At 36.9% G+C, this 16,278-nt stretch overlaps 1 protein-coding gene across 2 annotated transcripts in view; it reads left to right on the top strand.

Annotated features, from left to right (window-relative positions):
* The window catches only part of mtmr10 (myotubularin related protein 10), a 43,795-nt gene extending 28,021 nt beyond the window's left edge, over positions 1-15,774 (top strand). Inside the window, exons 8-16 of one of the 2 annotated variants that reach the window (XM_059359100.1) lie at positions 1,679-1,766; positions 1,970-2,058; positions 2,953-3,083; positions 3,269-3,338; positions 5,344-5,414; positions 6,643-6,815; positions 6,905-7,075; positions 10,224-10,406; positions 13,965-15,774. In XM_059359100.1, the coding sequence (XP_059215083.1) occupies positions 1,679-1,766; positions 1,970-2,058; positions 2,953-3,083; positions 3,269-3,338; positions 5,344-5,414; positions 6,643-6,815; positions 6,905-7,075; positions 10,224-10,406; positions 13,965-14,573 (1,585 nt within the window). In that variant the 3' untranslated portion in view covers positions 14,574-15,774. Of the gene's footprint in view, positions 1-1,678; positions 1,767-1,969; positions 2,059-2,952; positions 3,084-3,268; positions 3,339-5,343; positions 5,415-6,642; positions 6,816-6,904; positions 7,076-10,223; positions 10,407-13,961 lie in introns of both variants that reach the window. The other variant, XM_059359091.1, reaches the window with a different exon arrangement.
* The last annotated feature ends 504 nt before the right edge of the window (positions 15,775-16,278 follow it).

Here is a 16,278-nt window from a genome sequence, read left to right as displayed (position 1 = left end):
AAAATACCTTAAATTTTTTTAAAAATAGATTATAAATTCATATTAAACAGTGACTTTAGCTTTTATGTTATAAAGGGTCAAAGAAAATATGTATTCAATGCTATTGGATTGTTGCTCTGAGCTGCACCATGTTCATGAGAATCACCCTTTACTTCGTACCTGGTGTGTTTTGGCAGGACGGTATATTTACACTTGAGCGTTTTTTCCTCGCTTCATGAGCAACTTAAGGGAAAAACTCTTGTTAATGTCTCAGTGTAACATGCAAGTCTATTTTGGACAATACGTGCCATTCATCTGAGTTCAGTGGTGACATCATGGTGGGTTTCAAAGTGAGGATTGTACTGTGTTTAATGTGGAATTTGAGAAAAGACTCAAAATTGCATAATAGTAGCTTGCACCAAACTGCACACATCACATGGGGCCAAAACAATACTTGGAGTACTCTCTGATTCATTTTTTACCCTCAAATACAAAAAAACCTCACTGTTAAAGACACTCATCAGCTTGGATATTTGGGGCCGACACAGCAAAACAAATCCAGTGCTAACAAGTTATTCACAGAACACCAAACAAGGCTTTTAGTACATTAGTACAGTATTCTGCTGTGTCAGCTTAAAGGAGCACATTTAGCTTATTCATATGAAAAAACTGGGCTGGGTTAGGTGATATATGGGTCAGTGACAAGTAAGGGTTGGCACATTTTTCTCTCCCTCTGCACTCTAGTGATGATGTCATCCACTCTAGTCTCTCCATAGGGTTACATTCGGGGGATTTTTTGGCGTGTTTTTACCGAATAATTTGAAAACTGTTTGCTGAAACCCTTAGAAAAGTCATAGCACACTTGTCATGGCCGAGCCGCTCGATTTGATATCTTTTTAGTGTATGTGTGACCAAAACTCTGGGAGGAGAAGTCGACCGGAAAAAACACGTGAGAATAAAATCTAGGATTAAGCCTGGTGAAAAGTATATAGTGTGCTTTTTCAAGCACACTCACTTTTTCCACCTACATTGTATTTAATTGGACTTGCATATAATTACTTAATTTTACAGAGGATTTACAAGGATTTCTACATTTACACATTTCATCAATATTGAGCAGAACATATTCTAAAAACAACCCTTTTTTAAAAAAAAGTTTTGAAAAATAATGTAAAATTTGTTGTATACCATAATGTTGCAGTGTAAACGTAGATTATATTTTTTTCTCATTTTAGTTCACATTTATTTTGCTGTGTATATAATCAGATTTTTATGAAAAACAAATGACTGGTTACACCAAGTAACAAGTTACAATCAGTCTTTTGTAATATTCAAAACATTTTTAGACACTGAACTTCATTAAATGTAAACCATAATCATTATAATTAGAATAAATTAAATAAATTAAGACATGAAATGTTTCATTCTGTGTGTGATGTATCTATATGATGTGTTATTTCCACCTTTTGAATTGAATTACTGACATAAATAAACCTTTACTTACTTACTTACTTACTTACTTACTGGGTTATATCACGTCATTGACCCATATATAGGAATAAATAAACTAAAAGCTCATTTTTATGCTTTCTCTCTCTCTGATTTTAACATTGGAAGTTGTGGGAAAAGATATATTTTCATGTATTCATATTTATATTGATTATAACACTGTTTTTTCTCTCTTAAATCTTCTCTTTAGTCTTCCAGAGTACATTGTGGTCCCAGTTTCTCTGGCAGATCAGGATCTAAAGAAGTACTCCATATACTTCACTGATCACCGCATCCCTGTGAGTATTCTCACATTCATTTATCCCTTTCAGTTATTCATTATTAGGCCCATTATAATATATTTTATTCTCACAGCACTCCACCCAGTGGAGTAATTTGTAGTCATTATATATTAATTCCAAGCACTGTGCAGCCAGTGTTATTGATTGTTCAGAGCACCTTTTAATTTTCTCCTCTGATTAATATCTAATGTCCCCCTCAGCTCTGGTGCTGGAATCACCAGAATGGGAGTGCTCTGGTCCGCATGGCCAGCATCTCTGATCCAGTGCAGCAGAAGAAGATCGATCAAAGGTATAAATGTGTTCTCTCTACCTTCTTTATCACACTGGGATTCAATAACAGCAGACAAAATGTACAGGAGCATCTCAGTACATTAGAATATGATGGAAAAGTCAATTTCCAGTAGTTCAAGTCAAACAGTCCCAACCAAGTATTAAGTCATAATAGAGGACATACTTTTCGGAGGACAACATTTACATATTAAACACACTTTTTACCATTGGTCTTTTGTAATATTCAACATTTTTTGAGACACTGAGCTTTAGGTCTTCATTAAATATAAGCCATAATCATTAGAATTAGAAGAAATTAAATAAATGTATTGAGATGCACACTTACTTACTTACTTACTTACTAACTTACTTACTTACTTACTTACTTACTAACTTATTTACTAACTTATTTACTTACTTACTTACTTACTTACTAACTTACTTACTTACTTACTTACTTACTTACTAACTTATTTACTTACTAACTTATTTACTTACTTACTTACTTATTTACTTACTTACTTGCTTGCTTACTTACTTACTTACTAACTTATTTACTTACTAACTTACTTACTTACTTACTTACTAACTTAGATAGATAGATAGATATACTTTATTTATCCCAAGCTGGGAAATTACACTTACTTACTTACTTACTTACTTACTAATTTACTTACTTACTTACTTACTAACTGAAATGTGTTATTTGTAATTATATTCTATATAATTACTGACATAAATAAACTTTTCTAAGATATTCTAATTTATTGAGATGCACCTGTACATATTTTGTTATACCGTTTTTTTGTAAATCTGATCATGCAGATGTTCTGAAAACATAACTGATGTATTTCTGAGATGTTGCTCCAGATGTTTTTAACCCCGTCCTTGATGTCTGTCTGGTGTCTGTTAGAGTCTTCACTGCCATCACTAAAAGCCACCCGCAGCGTAGTGAAGTGGTCCGCTCGGATCTGGACAAGTGTCTGCCCAACATCCAGGACATCCAGAGCGCCTTTGTTAAGATCAGGCAGATCTGCGTCATAGGTGAGCTTCATTTCCACTTTCAGCAGCAACAGCAGATAACCACTGCAAGTATCAATATTCCTCTGTGTCATATATGTCTTAATGCATGTTTGTTTGGAGTGGAGATGGGTTTCTTCACGTTTATGCATAGTGTTGTAATAAGTTGTATAAGTGTGCAAGTGTTTGACTGTTTTGATTGTGTGCAGATCCTTTTGAGGAGTCAGAGGAACGGTGGCTCACATCTATTGAAAACTCTCGATGGCTGGAGTACGTCAGGTATGTAAACAACCTGCAACACTGCCTGACAGCTCTTTATTAACTGTGTAGTTTATAAAGAGACAAGCTTAAAATGTCTTGCTGGCCTTCGTGATGTTTGTGTTACACTCGTGGTTCCATCTGTAATAAAACACATCTGCAAAAACATTTTGTATTGTTTTCAACAGTGTATACCTCTTATTTAAGATTAAATAGGGCCACGTGGCAAAGCCTAGTCTACTTCTCCGGCATAATTTCACCTAGAGACTCCATTTAAACTTTAAACAGTAGACACAAGTCTTGTGTATCGGTGTATTAATCCACGTTTCGATAGGTCATATAGTTTTTTATCAATCTGTTCAATGACCATGATCATTTTTGGAGAAATTCTGAGATTATAATGGGTGTGTATTGCACGGAATGTTCGTGTCACAGTGTGTGACATCATCGCCAGAGTGTAGAGGGAGAGGTAAAACTGTCAAAAAATAAATTTGAAAACTGCGCTCCAGGCCGCAAATTCCACTCTACAGAAATAATTTATACATAGAAACGTAGGAAAATTTGTCTTCTCACTCATAATCCTCTGGTAAAGCTGTCAGAGTTATAGTTTGGGCGTAGGACGCACAGATGCGCCACCAACACCACCAACAGCCTCATTAGCTCCCATATTAAAAACACAGGAAGATTTCTGAAAAAGGGAGATGGAACAGTTTTTTTAGATAGCTCTAACAAAGCTATTTTTTCATTTTTCTTAAAAGAAAAACATATGTAGACGTTCAGGAAGAACTCAGGACGCTCAAAGTGAAGTCGGATCAATGATAGGTATTATGGTTTTGCCAAAAATGCTTTCTGTTCGAGGCCAGAAATTCCAGCCTGTCCACCTCTGCTGTCACTGAGCCGGAACAGGTGGCAGTTAATTCTGTTGATTGCTTTGATCTGATTGCCTTTGATCTTTGATGTGATTACAGATACACACACACACACATGCGCATAAGTGCGCACACTCCTCACACATGCAAACACACATACACACACACACACACACACACACATTTTGAGGTTAAAGGGCATAGTGAAATCTCTGAAGAATCTCATCATAGTGTACACACACCGGCAGTAGCCCCCGTGGCCCTTTCAGAATTTCCCCAGAGGAAGTTTTCTAGTGTACACATCCTATAGTAGTTGCTGTTGTTGTGAAATACATGCATCTGTGGCAAGGTTATAATAGTTTGGGATTTTTCGTTAGTTTTAGTTTTAGTTTCGTTGTGATTTTTTGTTTTCAAATTCAGTTAGTTTTAATGAGTTTTTAGAGTGAGTTTGCTAGTTTTTATTAGTTTTTATCTTTTGGAAAATGCTGAGTTTTAGTATAGTTTTTATTAGTTTTAGTGTTATTGTTATGTTAGTGTTGTTATGGGGTATTTGTTGGGTGCCAGATTAAAAAAAGTCACAATAAATGTTTCCTTTATTTCCTTTGTCTGATCCATCTCAGCCCCAATAAGTTTATTAAGTCATAAACCAGATAGATGAAATAGATTTCATATCAACCAAAAAGGTTTACGTATGAAAAAAGTTGACAAAGACGAAAACGAAGGACATTTTCACTATAATTAGTTTTAGTTAGTTTTGTAACCACAAAAAACAGTTTCAGTTAGTTATCGTTTTTTAAAAAACTCTCATTTTTATTTTTATTTCAGTTAATGAAAATGTTTTTTCAATTCTAGTTTTCGTTATTTCTTTGATTTTTTTGTTAACTATAATAACCTTGATCTGTGGACGCACATTGTAAGGCCTAAGAATTTCTTTGTTGTTTTTGTGTAAATAAACATTTATGAGACGAATTACAGCATGATAATACTGCCATGAAATCAATGGTCTCACACACAAAAATTACTTAAATTATTTAGTCCATATCTCCTAGTTTTATTTGGTATGTTGAATAAGTTGTGAGTGCTCGTCCTAAGCTAGAAAATAGAACTAGATGTGTTTCAAAAATCAGTTAACATTTATGTTGTGTTTGTGTCTAAAGGGCTTTTCTGAAACATTCAGCGGAGATTGTTTTCCACCTGGATGGAAAGAACTCTTCAGTCATTCTTCAAGGTAAAACTCTCTCCTTGTAGCTGTTTTTATCAGTCAGCAGTCAAAATATTATGACTCTCCATATATTTGAGGTCAAGCATCACAGAGCAACAAGGTTTGTTATCTTTACTGCACGCTGCACGGCGATTAACTTAAGTTTTTAATGTCTTAGTACATCATTTGTGATGTTGTAGTAGCCAAAGTTTATTTAATAATATTTAACATGTTTCTTGTGGTCAAATTAGAATCAGAATCGGCTTTATTGGCCAAGTATGAGTGCAATATTAAAGGAATTTGACCCCGGTTTTACAATGCTCTGAGATACTTCAATATACTGTTCAGAGGCCAACATTTACACATTAAGCATACTTTTTACAATTGGTCTTTTGTAATATTCAAAAATGTTTGAGACAGTGAATTTTAGGTCTTCATTAAATGTAAGCCATAATCATTATAATTAGAAGAAATTAAATAAATGAAGACATGAAATGTTACATTCTGTGTGTAATGGATCTATATAATGTGTTATTTCACCTTTTTGAATTGAATTAATTACATAAATAAACTTTTCTATGATATTCTAATTTACTGAGATGCACACTTACTTACTAACTAACTAACTAACTAACTAACTAACTAACTAACTAACTAACTAACTAACTAACTAACTAACTAACTAACTAACTAACTTACTTACTTACTTACTTACTTACTTACTTACTTACTTACTTACTTACTTACTTACTTACTTACTTACTTACTTACTTACTTACTTACTTACTTACTTACTTACTTACTTACTTAGTAACTTACTTACTCACTAACTTACCTACTAACTTAGTAACTTACTTACTCACTAACTTACCTACTAACCTACTAACTTACTGAATTACTAACTTAATCACTTATTTACTAACTAACTAACTTACTTAATCACTTATTTACTAACTAACTAACTTACTTAATCACTTAGTAACTTACTGAATTACTTACTTACTCACTTAATCACTTACTACTATTGGCCATGTATGTGTGCAATATTAAAGGAATTTGACCCTGGTTTTACAATTCTCTGAGAAACTTCAATAGAGAAAAAGGACAAACAGAGCAATAAGTTAAACAAAAGTGCACAAATGAACAAACAAAAATGTACAAATTTGATTGATTGAGTGTCAGTGCATGTGTTTTCCTTGCAAGCGGTTTGTTCAAGTTTTTAATTTTTCTTTTCTCTTATTGTCTGCCTGTACAGAGGAGGAAGACAGAGACCTGAACTGTGTGGTGTCCTCCTTGGTGCAGCTCATGTTGGACCCTCATTATCGAAGCCTTCTTGGCTTTCAGAGTTTGGTGCAGAAGGAGTGGGTGATGGCTGGCCATCGCTTCTTGGACAGATGCAACCACTTAAAGAAGAATGAGAAAGAGGAGGTACTGCTCTGAAAGTTCATAACCCAAACAGTACTTAAAAGAAATGCCAAGTCACTTATGCTTCTCGTTCCTCTGTTCTCTTGGTCCAGTCCCCGCTGTTCATGCTGTTCCTGGACTGCGTGTGGCAGATGATGAACCAGTACCCGGCAGCATTCGAGTTCACAGAGACCTACCTGACCGTTCTGAGTGACAGCATGTGGATCCCTCTCTTCAGTACTTTTCTCTTTAATTCTCCCAAACAGCGAGCTCAGCACTTGAAGGTGACAGACACTCAAACATGGGATTGGATACTTATTTACTGAGTGTGCTTGAAAGAGCTCTAATATACTCTCCACCGGGCTTAATCCTAGATTTTATTGCCCCGTGTTTTTTTTCGGTCGACTACTCCTCCCAGAGTTTTGGTTGCACGTACACTAAAAGGGTATGAAATCAACCGGCTCGGCCATGACAAGTGTGCTATGACTTCTCTAAGGGTTTCTGCAAACGGTTTTCAAATTATTCGTCAAAAACATGCCAAAAAAATCCCCCCAATGTTACCTTATGGAGAGGCTAGAGTGGATGACATCATTGCTAGAGTGCAGAGGGAGAGATTTTGTTAAAAAAAATACATTTGGAAACTGCGCTCAAGGTTTTAGACACTAACGGACGAGTTTTAGACACAAACTGACGAGTTTTAGACACAAACTGACGAGTTTTAGCTCTAACTGACGAGTTTTATACACTAACTGACAAGTTTTAGACACCAACTGACGAGTTTAGACACTAACTGACGAGTTTTAGACACCAACTGACGAGTTTAGACACTAACTGACGAGTTTTAGACACAAACTGACGAGTTTTAGACACTAACTGACGAGTTTTAGACACTAACTGACGAGTTTAGACACAAACTGACGAGTTTTAGACACTAACTGACGAGTTTTAGACACAAACTGACGAGTTTTAGACACTAACTGACGAGTTTTAGACACTAACTGACGAGTTTTAGACACAAACTGACGAGTTTTAGACACTAACTGACGAGTTTTAGATACTAACTGACGAGTTTTAGACACTAACTGACTAGTGTTAGACACCAACTGACGAGTTTTAGACACTAACTGACGAGTTTTAGACACTAACTGACTAGTTTTAGACACCAACTGACGAGTTTTAGACACTAACTGACGAGTTTTAGACACTAACTGACGAGTTTTAGACACTAACTGACGAGTTTCAGACACCAACTGACGAGTTTTAGACACTTACTGACGAGTTTTAGACACCAACTGACTAGTTTTAGACACCAACTGACGAGTTTTAGACACCAACTGACGAGTTTTAGACACCAACTGACTAGTTTTAGACACAAACTGACGAGTTTTAGACACCAACTGACGAGTTTTAGACACCAACTGACTAGTTTTAGACACAAACTGACGAGTTTTAGACACAAACTGACGAGTTTTAGCTCTAACTGACGAGTTTTATACACTAACTGACAAGTTTTAGACACCAACTGACGAGTTTAGACACTAACTGACGAGTTTTAGACACCAACTGACGAGTTTAGACACTAACTGACGAGTTTTAGACACAAACTGACGAGTTTTAGACACTAACTGACGAGTTTTAGACACTAACTGACGAGTTTAGACACAAACTGACGAGTTTTAGACACTAACTGACGAGTTTTAGACACAAACTGACGAGTTTTAGACACTAACTGACGAGTTTTAGACACTAACTGACGAGTTTTAGACACAAACTGACGAGTTTTAGACACAAACTGACGAGTTTTAGACACTAACTGACGAGTTTTAGATACTAACTGACGAGTTTTAGACACTAACTGACTAGTGTTAGACACCAACTGACGAGTTTTAGACACTAACTGACGAGTTTTAGACACTAACTGACTAGTTTTAGACACCAACTGACGAGTTTTAGACACTAACTGACGAGTTTTAGACACTAACTGACGAGTTTTAGACACTAACTGACGAGTTTCAGACACCAACTGACGAGTTTTAGACACTTACTGACGAGTTTTAGACACTAACTGACGAGTTTTAGACACTAACTGACGAGTTTTAGACACCAACTGACGAGTTTTAGACACCAACTGACTAGTTTTAGACACCAACTGACGAGTTTTAGACACAAACTGACGAGTTTTAGACACAAACTGACGAGTTTTAGACACTAACTGACGAGTTTTAGACACAAACTGACAAGTTTCACACTACTTTCAGACAGTCGGACACATGCGGACAAACACTTGGTTTATTATCTTACATGACTTCCTCCTCTTTTCCATTTTGAAAACAGTTCAAATTGTAATCTAATAATGTATGGGTCAGAGTCATGGGCCAGAGTCAAGCACACTCAAAATGTCTTTAGAAATGTTCTAGTTTTGTCAATATTAATTTGTTTGTACGTGTAAATACCAATGTTGTGCAACAGATTCCACCATAATCCTGATTATATGTTTAATGTGTGTGTCAGCGGTCCAAGCAGAATAAGAAACATGTTATAACTCAAGGTGGTGGTGTGTAACAGAGCAACTTGTTTTTGTGGTCAAAGACTATAATTTCCTTGTGCGTGTGTCAGATAGTTGACAGGAAAGAGTGCAACATAATGCACACAGATAAGAACACATTTAGCTTGTGGTAAAGAAAGTCACCAATGAGTTTGTCAACAGCAAAACAAGAGACTTATACTGGGCTTACATCAAAAGATGTCCCCAGTCCCAGACTAAAAGCTGAAAGTCTTTAGTACATCCAGGAGTTTTACTGGAGTCACGGCGCTCCTAATAAAATATAATGATGTCATATATTTAGATGTTTCTTAGTAAAGAGAACAGTAAGGAGACCCAGTTAAAATGTATCAGTAGATGTATACATAAATAAGTAATAAATAATCGATGATTAATGTATGATTAACTAAATGAAAGTTGATAGAGCTGATACATATAATTATTCAATTAAACACATTATAATTAAATAGGACATAAATGTATATATCATTAATTCATTTCTAAATGTTCCTTTTCTTTGTTCTTCTTTGTATCTATTTTTACTGTAAAATAGTCAACTTTTCATGTGATAAAAACAGAAACCCTTTTTCAGCTTTGTGAGGGGCATTTTGTGGCGTCTTCTCTTCTTTTTGTTGTTGTTGTTTTGTTTTTTTAACACAAACTACTGCACACACTAGAGCAGCTGGAGCCAAAAGCTGCTTCTCCTCCATTTAGTCAGTTTTTACTAAGAGCATGATGGAAAAACTGCTAAAAGAATCTAGTTGTAGTATTTTCCAAATCAAAGTCTTCTGATGTATAGGGAGCATTAAGGGTTGTTGTTTTTTTTTTGTTTACCTGCATGATTTGTCATCTGAACCCAGTTCTACTTGTGTCTTGTGTTTTCTGTGCAGGACTTTGCCAAGAACAAAGCCATCCCTCAGAGTGAGGACCAGGCGGTGTATTTCCCTCCTGTGTGGGACTGGTCACAGCAGTTCTCCACTAAAGACCAAACCCTCTTTAACAACCCCATGTATGTAGGAAAAGGCGCCGCCTGCGTTCAGAATGGGGAAGTGAAAACCTTCAGACGCACAAAGGTACATAACACATCCAGCTTCACCAGTGTATATAAAAGTAGTAGCTGCACATTATTTTATGTGGATGTTCTCTTATTTTACTGCCTTGGATACAAACCAAACACCTGCATTTCACTGTAATAATAATAATTATAAATTTGATTTGTAAAGCACTTTTTACAAATAAAGTGTAGTTGTTAGAGTCTAGTTGTTTTTTTGGATTAAAGACTTATGGATTAACCAGTCCAGTTATGATCATGTAGCCATTTTTCTAGAGTGCAATGACTTCTTAAAAGTAAACGCCCGAAACCATTAGTAGACCTCGTATCAGACTCGTTTCCTCTTTTGCTATTTGGTAGCGCTGAAATACTTTGTCACAGGAAATTCAGTAAGTAAAAAAACATTTGTTACATTTCAGAGGTTGTTGACCGAATGTGTGCTTTATTTATTTATTTTCTAGGGAAAGGTTTCACAGAGGGTAAATACAGTGTAGCTGCCTCTGTAGCTGTGATTTCTAGTTAATTCATTCATTTATTAATAAAAAACAACGTAAACAACAACAACGTTGCTAGATGCATATATACATACACACATACACACCGTTATACAGATGTTCATATAAACACATTTAAATTTAGACATTTACACACATACAGTATATATAACCCTATACATATACACAAATACAGTACATATAACCCTATACATATACACACATACAGTATATATAACCCTATACATGTACACATATACAGTACATATAACCCTATACATATACACACATACAGTATATATAACCCTATACATGTACACATATACAGTACATATAACCCTATACATATACACACATACAGTATATATAACCCTATACATACACACAAATACAGTATATATAACCCTATACATATACACAAATACAGTATATATAACCCTATACATATACACACATACAGTATATATAACCCTATACATATACACACATACAGTATATATAACCCTATACATTTACATGCATCTGCTCCGTCTAAGTCATGACATAAATATCAGAACCAGTCAACTTAATATTCTATATGCATTTCCTTATATTTTTTTGGTCCGAAAAAAAGGAAGTAGGCTGAAGAAAAAAAAACCTTCTCTAGGCCTCTCCCCTGGTACTCCACACTTCAAATGAGACAGTTTCTATATATAGTCACTTAATGTAAAAATAAATAAATAAATAAATTAAAGACTTAAGGGGTTTATTTTATTTATTTATTTTTTATTTAACTGAACAGGCAAAAGGTAAGCAAAAATAATGAAATCTGTTTATATACAATTTACAAAATAGAATAAACTTTATAAAAAAATATATATATATATATATATATATATTTTTTTTTTTTTCCAGGCAACCATAGTATATCAAACTACAGTATTTAGATCGGAGAATTTCGATTACTCCTGCAAAGACAACAACAACAACAAAAAAAACAAACAAACAAACACTGAAGGCAGTTACCAGAACGTCCTCATCCAGTTTGTAACATTTACTTATTCAGCATATCATTTTTCATAATAAGCCTTTTGAACTTAACAGTTGTTGTGCATGATTTCATTTCATGGCTGCAGTTGTTCCATATTCTCCTTTACTTGTAATGCAATGAGACTTAGAATGTGTCCTTATCAGGTGTATGTATACCTGGCAGGGCATGTGTACTGAACACTGTAGCCATCTTATTTAGAGGTCAGACTAGGATCAATACTGCTACCTCAGTCCTCTGCCCTTCTACAGTTACCTCAGGCTGCTAGGTGTTACTATTGGCATGTGGCATTATGCTGAAATACACACAATTTCTAAAGGAGTAAATGTGTAACTTGACTAATCCATCCAGTCAGCAGTTCTGATTATTGTCGTTGAGATTTTATGAGCAGCGTTTTGTTTTTGTGTCATCAGCAACTTTAGAAAATGCACACAAGGTGAATTATTACACAGAAAACAAGTCAGTTTTTCTCTTCTTAAAGCTGTCGTAGGCAAATATTTCACAATCACCTTTCAGCATATTGTAATTCAAGTTGTCAGGGAGTAAACTAGACTTCTGCTCCTCCTCTTCTTCGATCTGTTCTCAGGCTTTTGAATATCTAGTCTGTGATGGAAGACTTTAGGCCAATCACAGGTCATTTCAGAGAGAGAGAGATGTTCCTATTGGCTGTTGGACAAACACAGATTAGTCTGCATGTTCCTTCAGATGTTAAAGATCTGATTCAATGGAGGAAAATCCTGCAGAAAAAGTTGCTATTCCAGCATTGGCAACAACTGCAGACATGGAAAAGCAACCAAAAAAAGCAAGATAAACTATTAGTGAAAGTCTGACACTAGCCGTGTTTCCACTACAGTCGAATACCCGGGATGAGGCGGGTCTCACTCGCCGAAACGCACCTAATTTGAATATGAGCTGTCCGTTTTTCTCCCCTGAAAAAAGCCTGGTTACTGATTGGATAGAACGCTGAGCAGGATGTGACATAGTACTCGATGCCACAACAACACGCACCATTTGTTAAAGCCGGTGAAGTAGCGAGTAGCCACAAGCGACAATAAACATAAGCCTCTTTCATAGTGTGGACCTGCAAGCTCTGCAGTTAGCTGTGTAGCAGTACAGTGTGTATGTGCTAACAGGCTAACAGTTAGCTCTGTAGCAGTACAGTGTGTATGTGCTAACAGGCTAACAGTTAGCTCTGTAGCAGTACAGTGTGTATGTGCTAACAGGCTAACAGTTTGCTCTGTAGCAGTATAGTGTGTATGTGCTAACAGGCTAACAGTTAGCTCTGTAGCAGTACAGTGTGTATGTGCTAACAGGCTAACAGTTAGCTCTGTAGCATTACAGTGTGTATGTGCTAACAGGCTAACAGTTAGCTCTGTAGCAGTACAGTGTGCATGTGCTAACAGGCTAACAGTTAGCTTTGCAGCAGTACAGTGTGTATGTGCTAACAAGCTAACAGTTAGCTCTGTAGCAGTACAGTGTGTATGTGCTAACAGGCTAAAAGTTAGCTCTTTAGCAGTACAGTGTGTATGTGCTAACAGGCTAACAGTTAGCTCTGTAGCAGTACAGTGTGTATGTGCTGCTGCTGCAGGAGGTGTTCACTTAGCGATCTCTGTTTGTTTACAGCAAGCACCGGACACTCTGTGCACAGTTAGTGATGCCGGTTAATTAGCATGCTGGTTTGTTTGTGATCAGCGGAGAAGTTGTGCATAATTAGCCATGCTGGTTTGTTTATGATCAGCAGCGGATGTTGTGCAAAGTTAGCGTCTGCGTCCACAGTTCCCATGTTTAATCCGTAGCATATTTGACGTCACAGTTGAAACTGTCGCTTTGGAAACACGGCTAGTAAACGCAATAAAACATGTCATTATCGAGGGTCTTAGGACAGAGAGGACAGCTGCAGGAGGAGGAATGTTGTCACTAAAAACTGCGACACTAAAAACTGCCTACCCCAGCTTTAAGTTGGTTCCAGGATGATGAAGACTTGATATTGAGGAATAGGCTGATTTAAAGATTTAGATGATTCTGACTAAACCTGCTGAACTGTGTCCTCCTCCAGCAGAAGACCTACAGCTCCACGCTGAGAGGAATGTCTGTCTCCGTCCGTAACGGGACGAGGAGCGGGGAGGAGACGCTGACCCGGCGGGGCTCTCTGGTGTCGGAGCTGAAGCCAGACTTCTCCCCGGTGAAGGTGGAGACCCCGTCGGAGCGTTTCTTCAGAGACTGGTTCTCTCGGCCCGTGGACCAGCAGGGCCTCCTGATCCCCCTGCTGCTGCCCTCCCACGTGGCCCTCTGGAAGCTCTACTTCCTGCGCTGGGTCCCTGAAGCCTGCATCCCCCGAGGAGGCCCCAGCACCTCCTACCACAAGCTCTCCCTGCTGGTGGATGAGATAGAGACCCTGCAGAGCCACCTCCGGCAGTATAAGGGCCCCAGTCCAGGCAGCACGCCCCTCCCCAGCCCCGGCGGGCCCCTCTCAGACCACAGGAGGATGTATTTTAAGGCCAGCTCCCGCCACAACCCCCCTACTCCTCCAGACTTCCTCACCTCCTCCTTTCCTTTCACCCCGGTGGGGAACCTGTGTCGCCGCAGTATCCACGGGACCCCCATTAGCAAGTTTCTGAACGGGGCCCGGATCTGGCTCTCCACAGAGACTCTTAACGACACCGTGTGAGGACTCTGTTCTCAGCTCGGTGCAGGTTTGTGTCACAATTAATCATTTTTTATTTTCTTTTACCTCTTTCATAAATACCAAGAAGGAAGATGAGAAAAATTAACTTTGGACTTGTGATTTTTTTTCATTATTTATAAGCTAGAATTTGCACCGTTGATGCTGCACATGAAATCTGAGCTCATTTCTAAACTGAAGCGTCTAAACTGAATCATTATTGTCCATTACAGCCGAGGACTTCACATAAACTAAAGCACATCCTCCTGATTGTTACTGTGAAAGATCATACTTCATGACTTTTGTAATAGATATATTAATAGATATATTTTCTTGTCTACTTCAGTGTAGGTCTTTCTTAAAATTCAGCCAAGATAACTCTAGCTCTTTATTCAGAGCTTTTTTTAAAAAAAATTTTACTTTTTGACTTCCTCTCCTGTGATTCTCTGCACATTTTAAAGCAATAATAGAAATTAAACTATATATATGTGTGTAGCCTTCAGTGCCAAGAGTTTAGTTAGTTGAATTCTCATTGGTCAGTAATGGAAAAGATAAAAAAAGTAATGCTTGAAATTAGAAAAAGCCCATTTTTACTGCAGCAGCAATGATGCATTTCACTCAACACTGATGTCCAAGTTCCATTTATTTGTACCTTCCAAGAAACGTAATTGACAATATATTATTTTACCTGGTTTTATTTTAGAAAGAGGAACAGAAAATAACACTGCTAACAACTATTTTACTATGTGGTAAAAGCAAAGAGGATCTGGTCTGGTTGAATGTAAAGGAGGCGTTTCTTTTTTCTTTTTTTTTCTTTGCACAAACTTAATGCTATTTGCTCCAAGTGCCCATATTTTAATGGTTGTGTTGGAGTTTCACTGTTAGCAGCAAATAGTGTGATTTCAGGGTCTAACTTTGTAGATTTTACTCTATTTTTGAAGCAGAAAAAGGGTTTTTTGGTATCATAAAGCAGGTGATACTTAGAGGGCGAGGTGGAGCTGTGAGGACTTTAACCTGTGGTAGAAACTTCCTCTTCTCTTTCTGAAGAGGTTTTATTAAAGTTTTCTAGAGGCCTTCTGGTAAGGCGCTGAGGAGAAACTATTAATAGAAGCTGAGAGGGTGAATATTAGAAAGCAAAGGGACAAACGAGGGCTTCGACTCAAACCAGTCTCTAGTTCGCTTCTAGTAAAGTTACTGACCCAATAAAGTGACAACACATGAGAAAATATCAGCAATAATTCATCTGGGTAGCAAGTTTCCATAAATACACCACGAGTGTAATTTAGACATTTCAGAATAAAATGAAGGTCCACACAGGCTGTTTAACCCTCTGAGCATTTTCAGGGCGTTTTATGTTGCTTTTTTGTTTTTTACTTTAAGTCCTGCATCTCTATTTGAACCTTACAATCATGGCACGGAGTGAGAAAAACTCTGAAAAATCTTTTGTGCAGTATAACATGGTTATAATGCCATAAATCATAAAAAAAACAATCAAGTAGAATTTTTTTTGCTCATTTATTTCACAAAATTTGGAAAATTTACATACACAAAAGTTCCCACAAGTGTTTTTTCCAATATTGATGAAAATATGAGGCTCCACATGCTATACTACCCTACAAAGTCTAACTGCAGTAAGTATATTTGTGGTCAAAATTGAGTTATAACCAAAATCGAACTCCTTGATTTCTGTTTTATCTTGTGACAAAGTTTT

The sequence above is a fragment of the Centropristis striata genome, chromosome 2 (assembly GCF_030273125.1).
Source record: "Centropristis striata isolate RG_2023a ecotype Rhode Island chromosome 2, C.striata_1.0, whole genome shotgun sequence".
Lineage (NCBI taxonomy): Eukaryota > Metazoa > Chordata > Actinopteri > Perciformes > Serranidae > Centropristis > Centropristis striata.
Note: the sequence above shows the minus strand (reverse complement) of the source record. Positions and strands in the feature narration are given on the sequence as shown.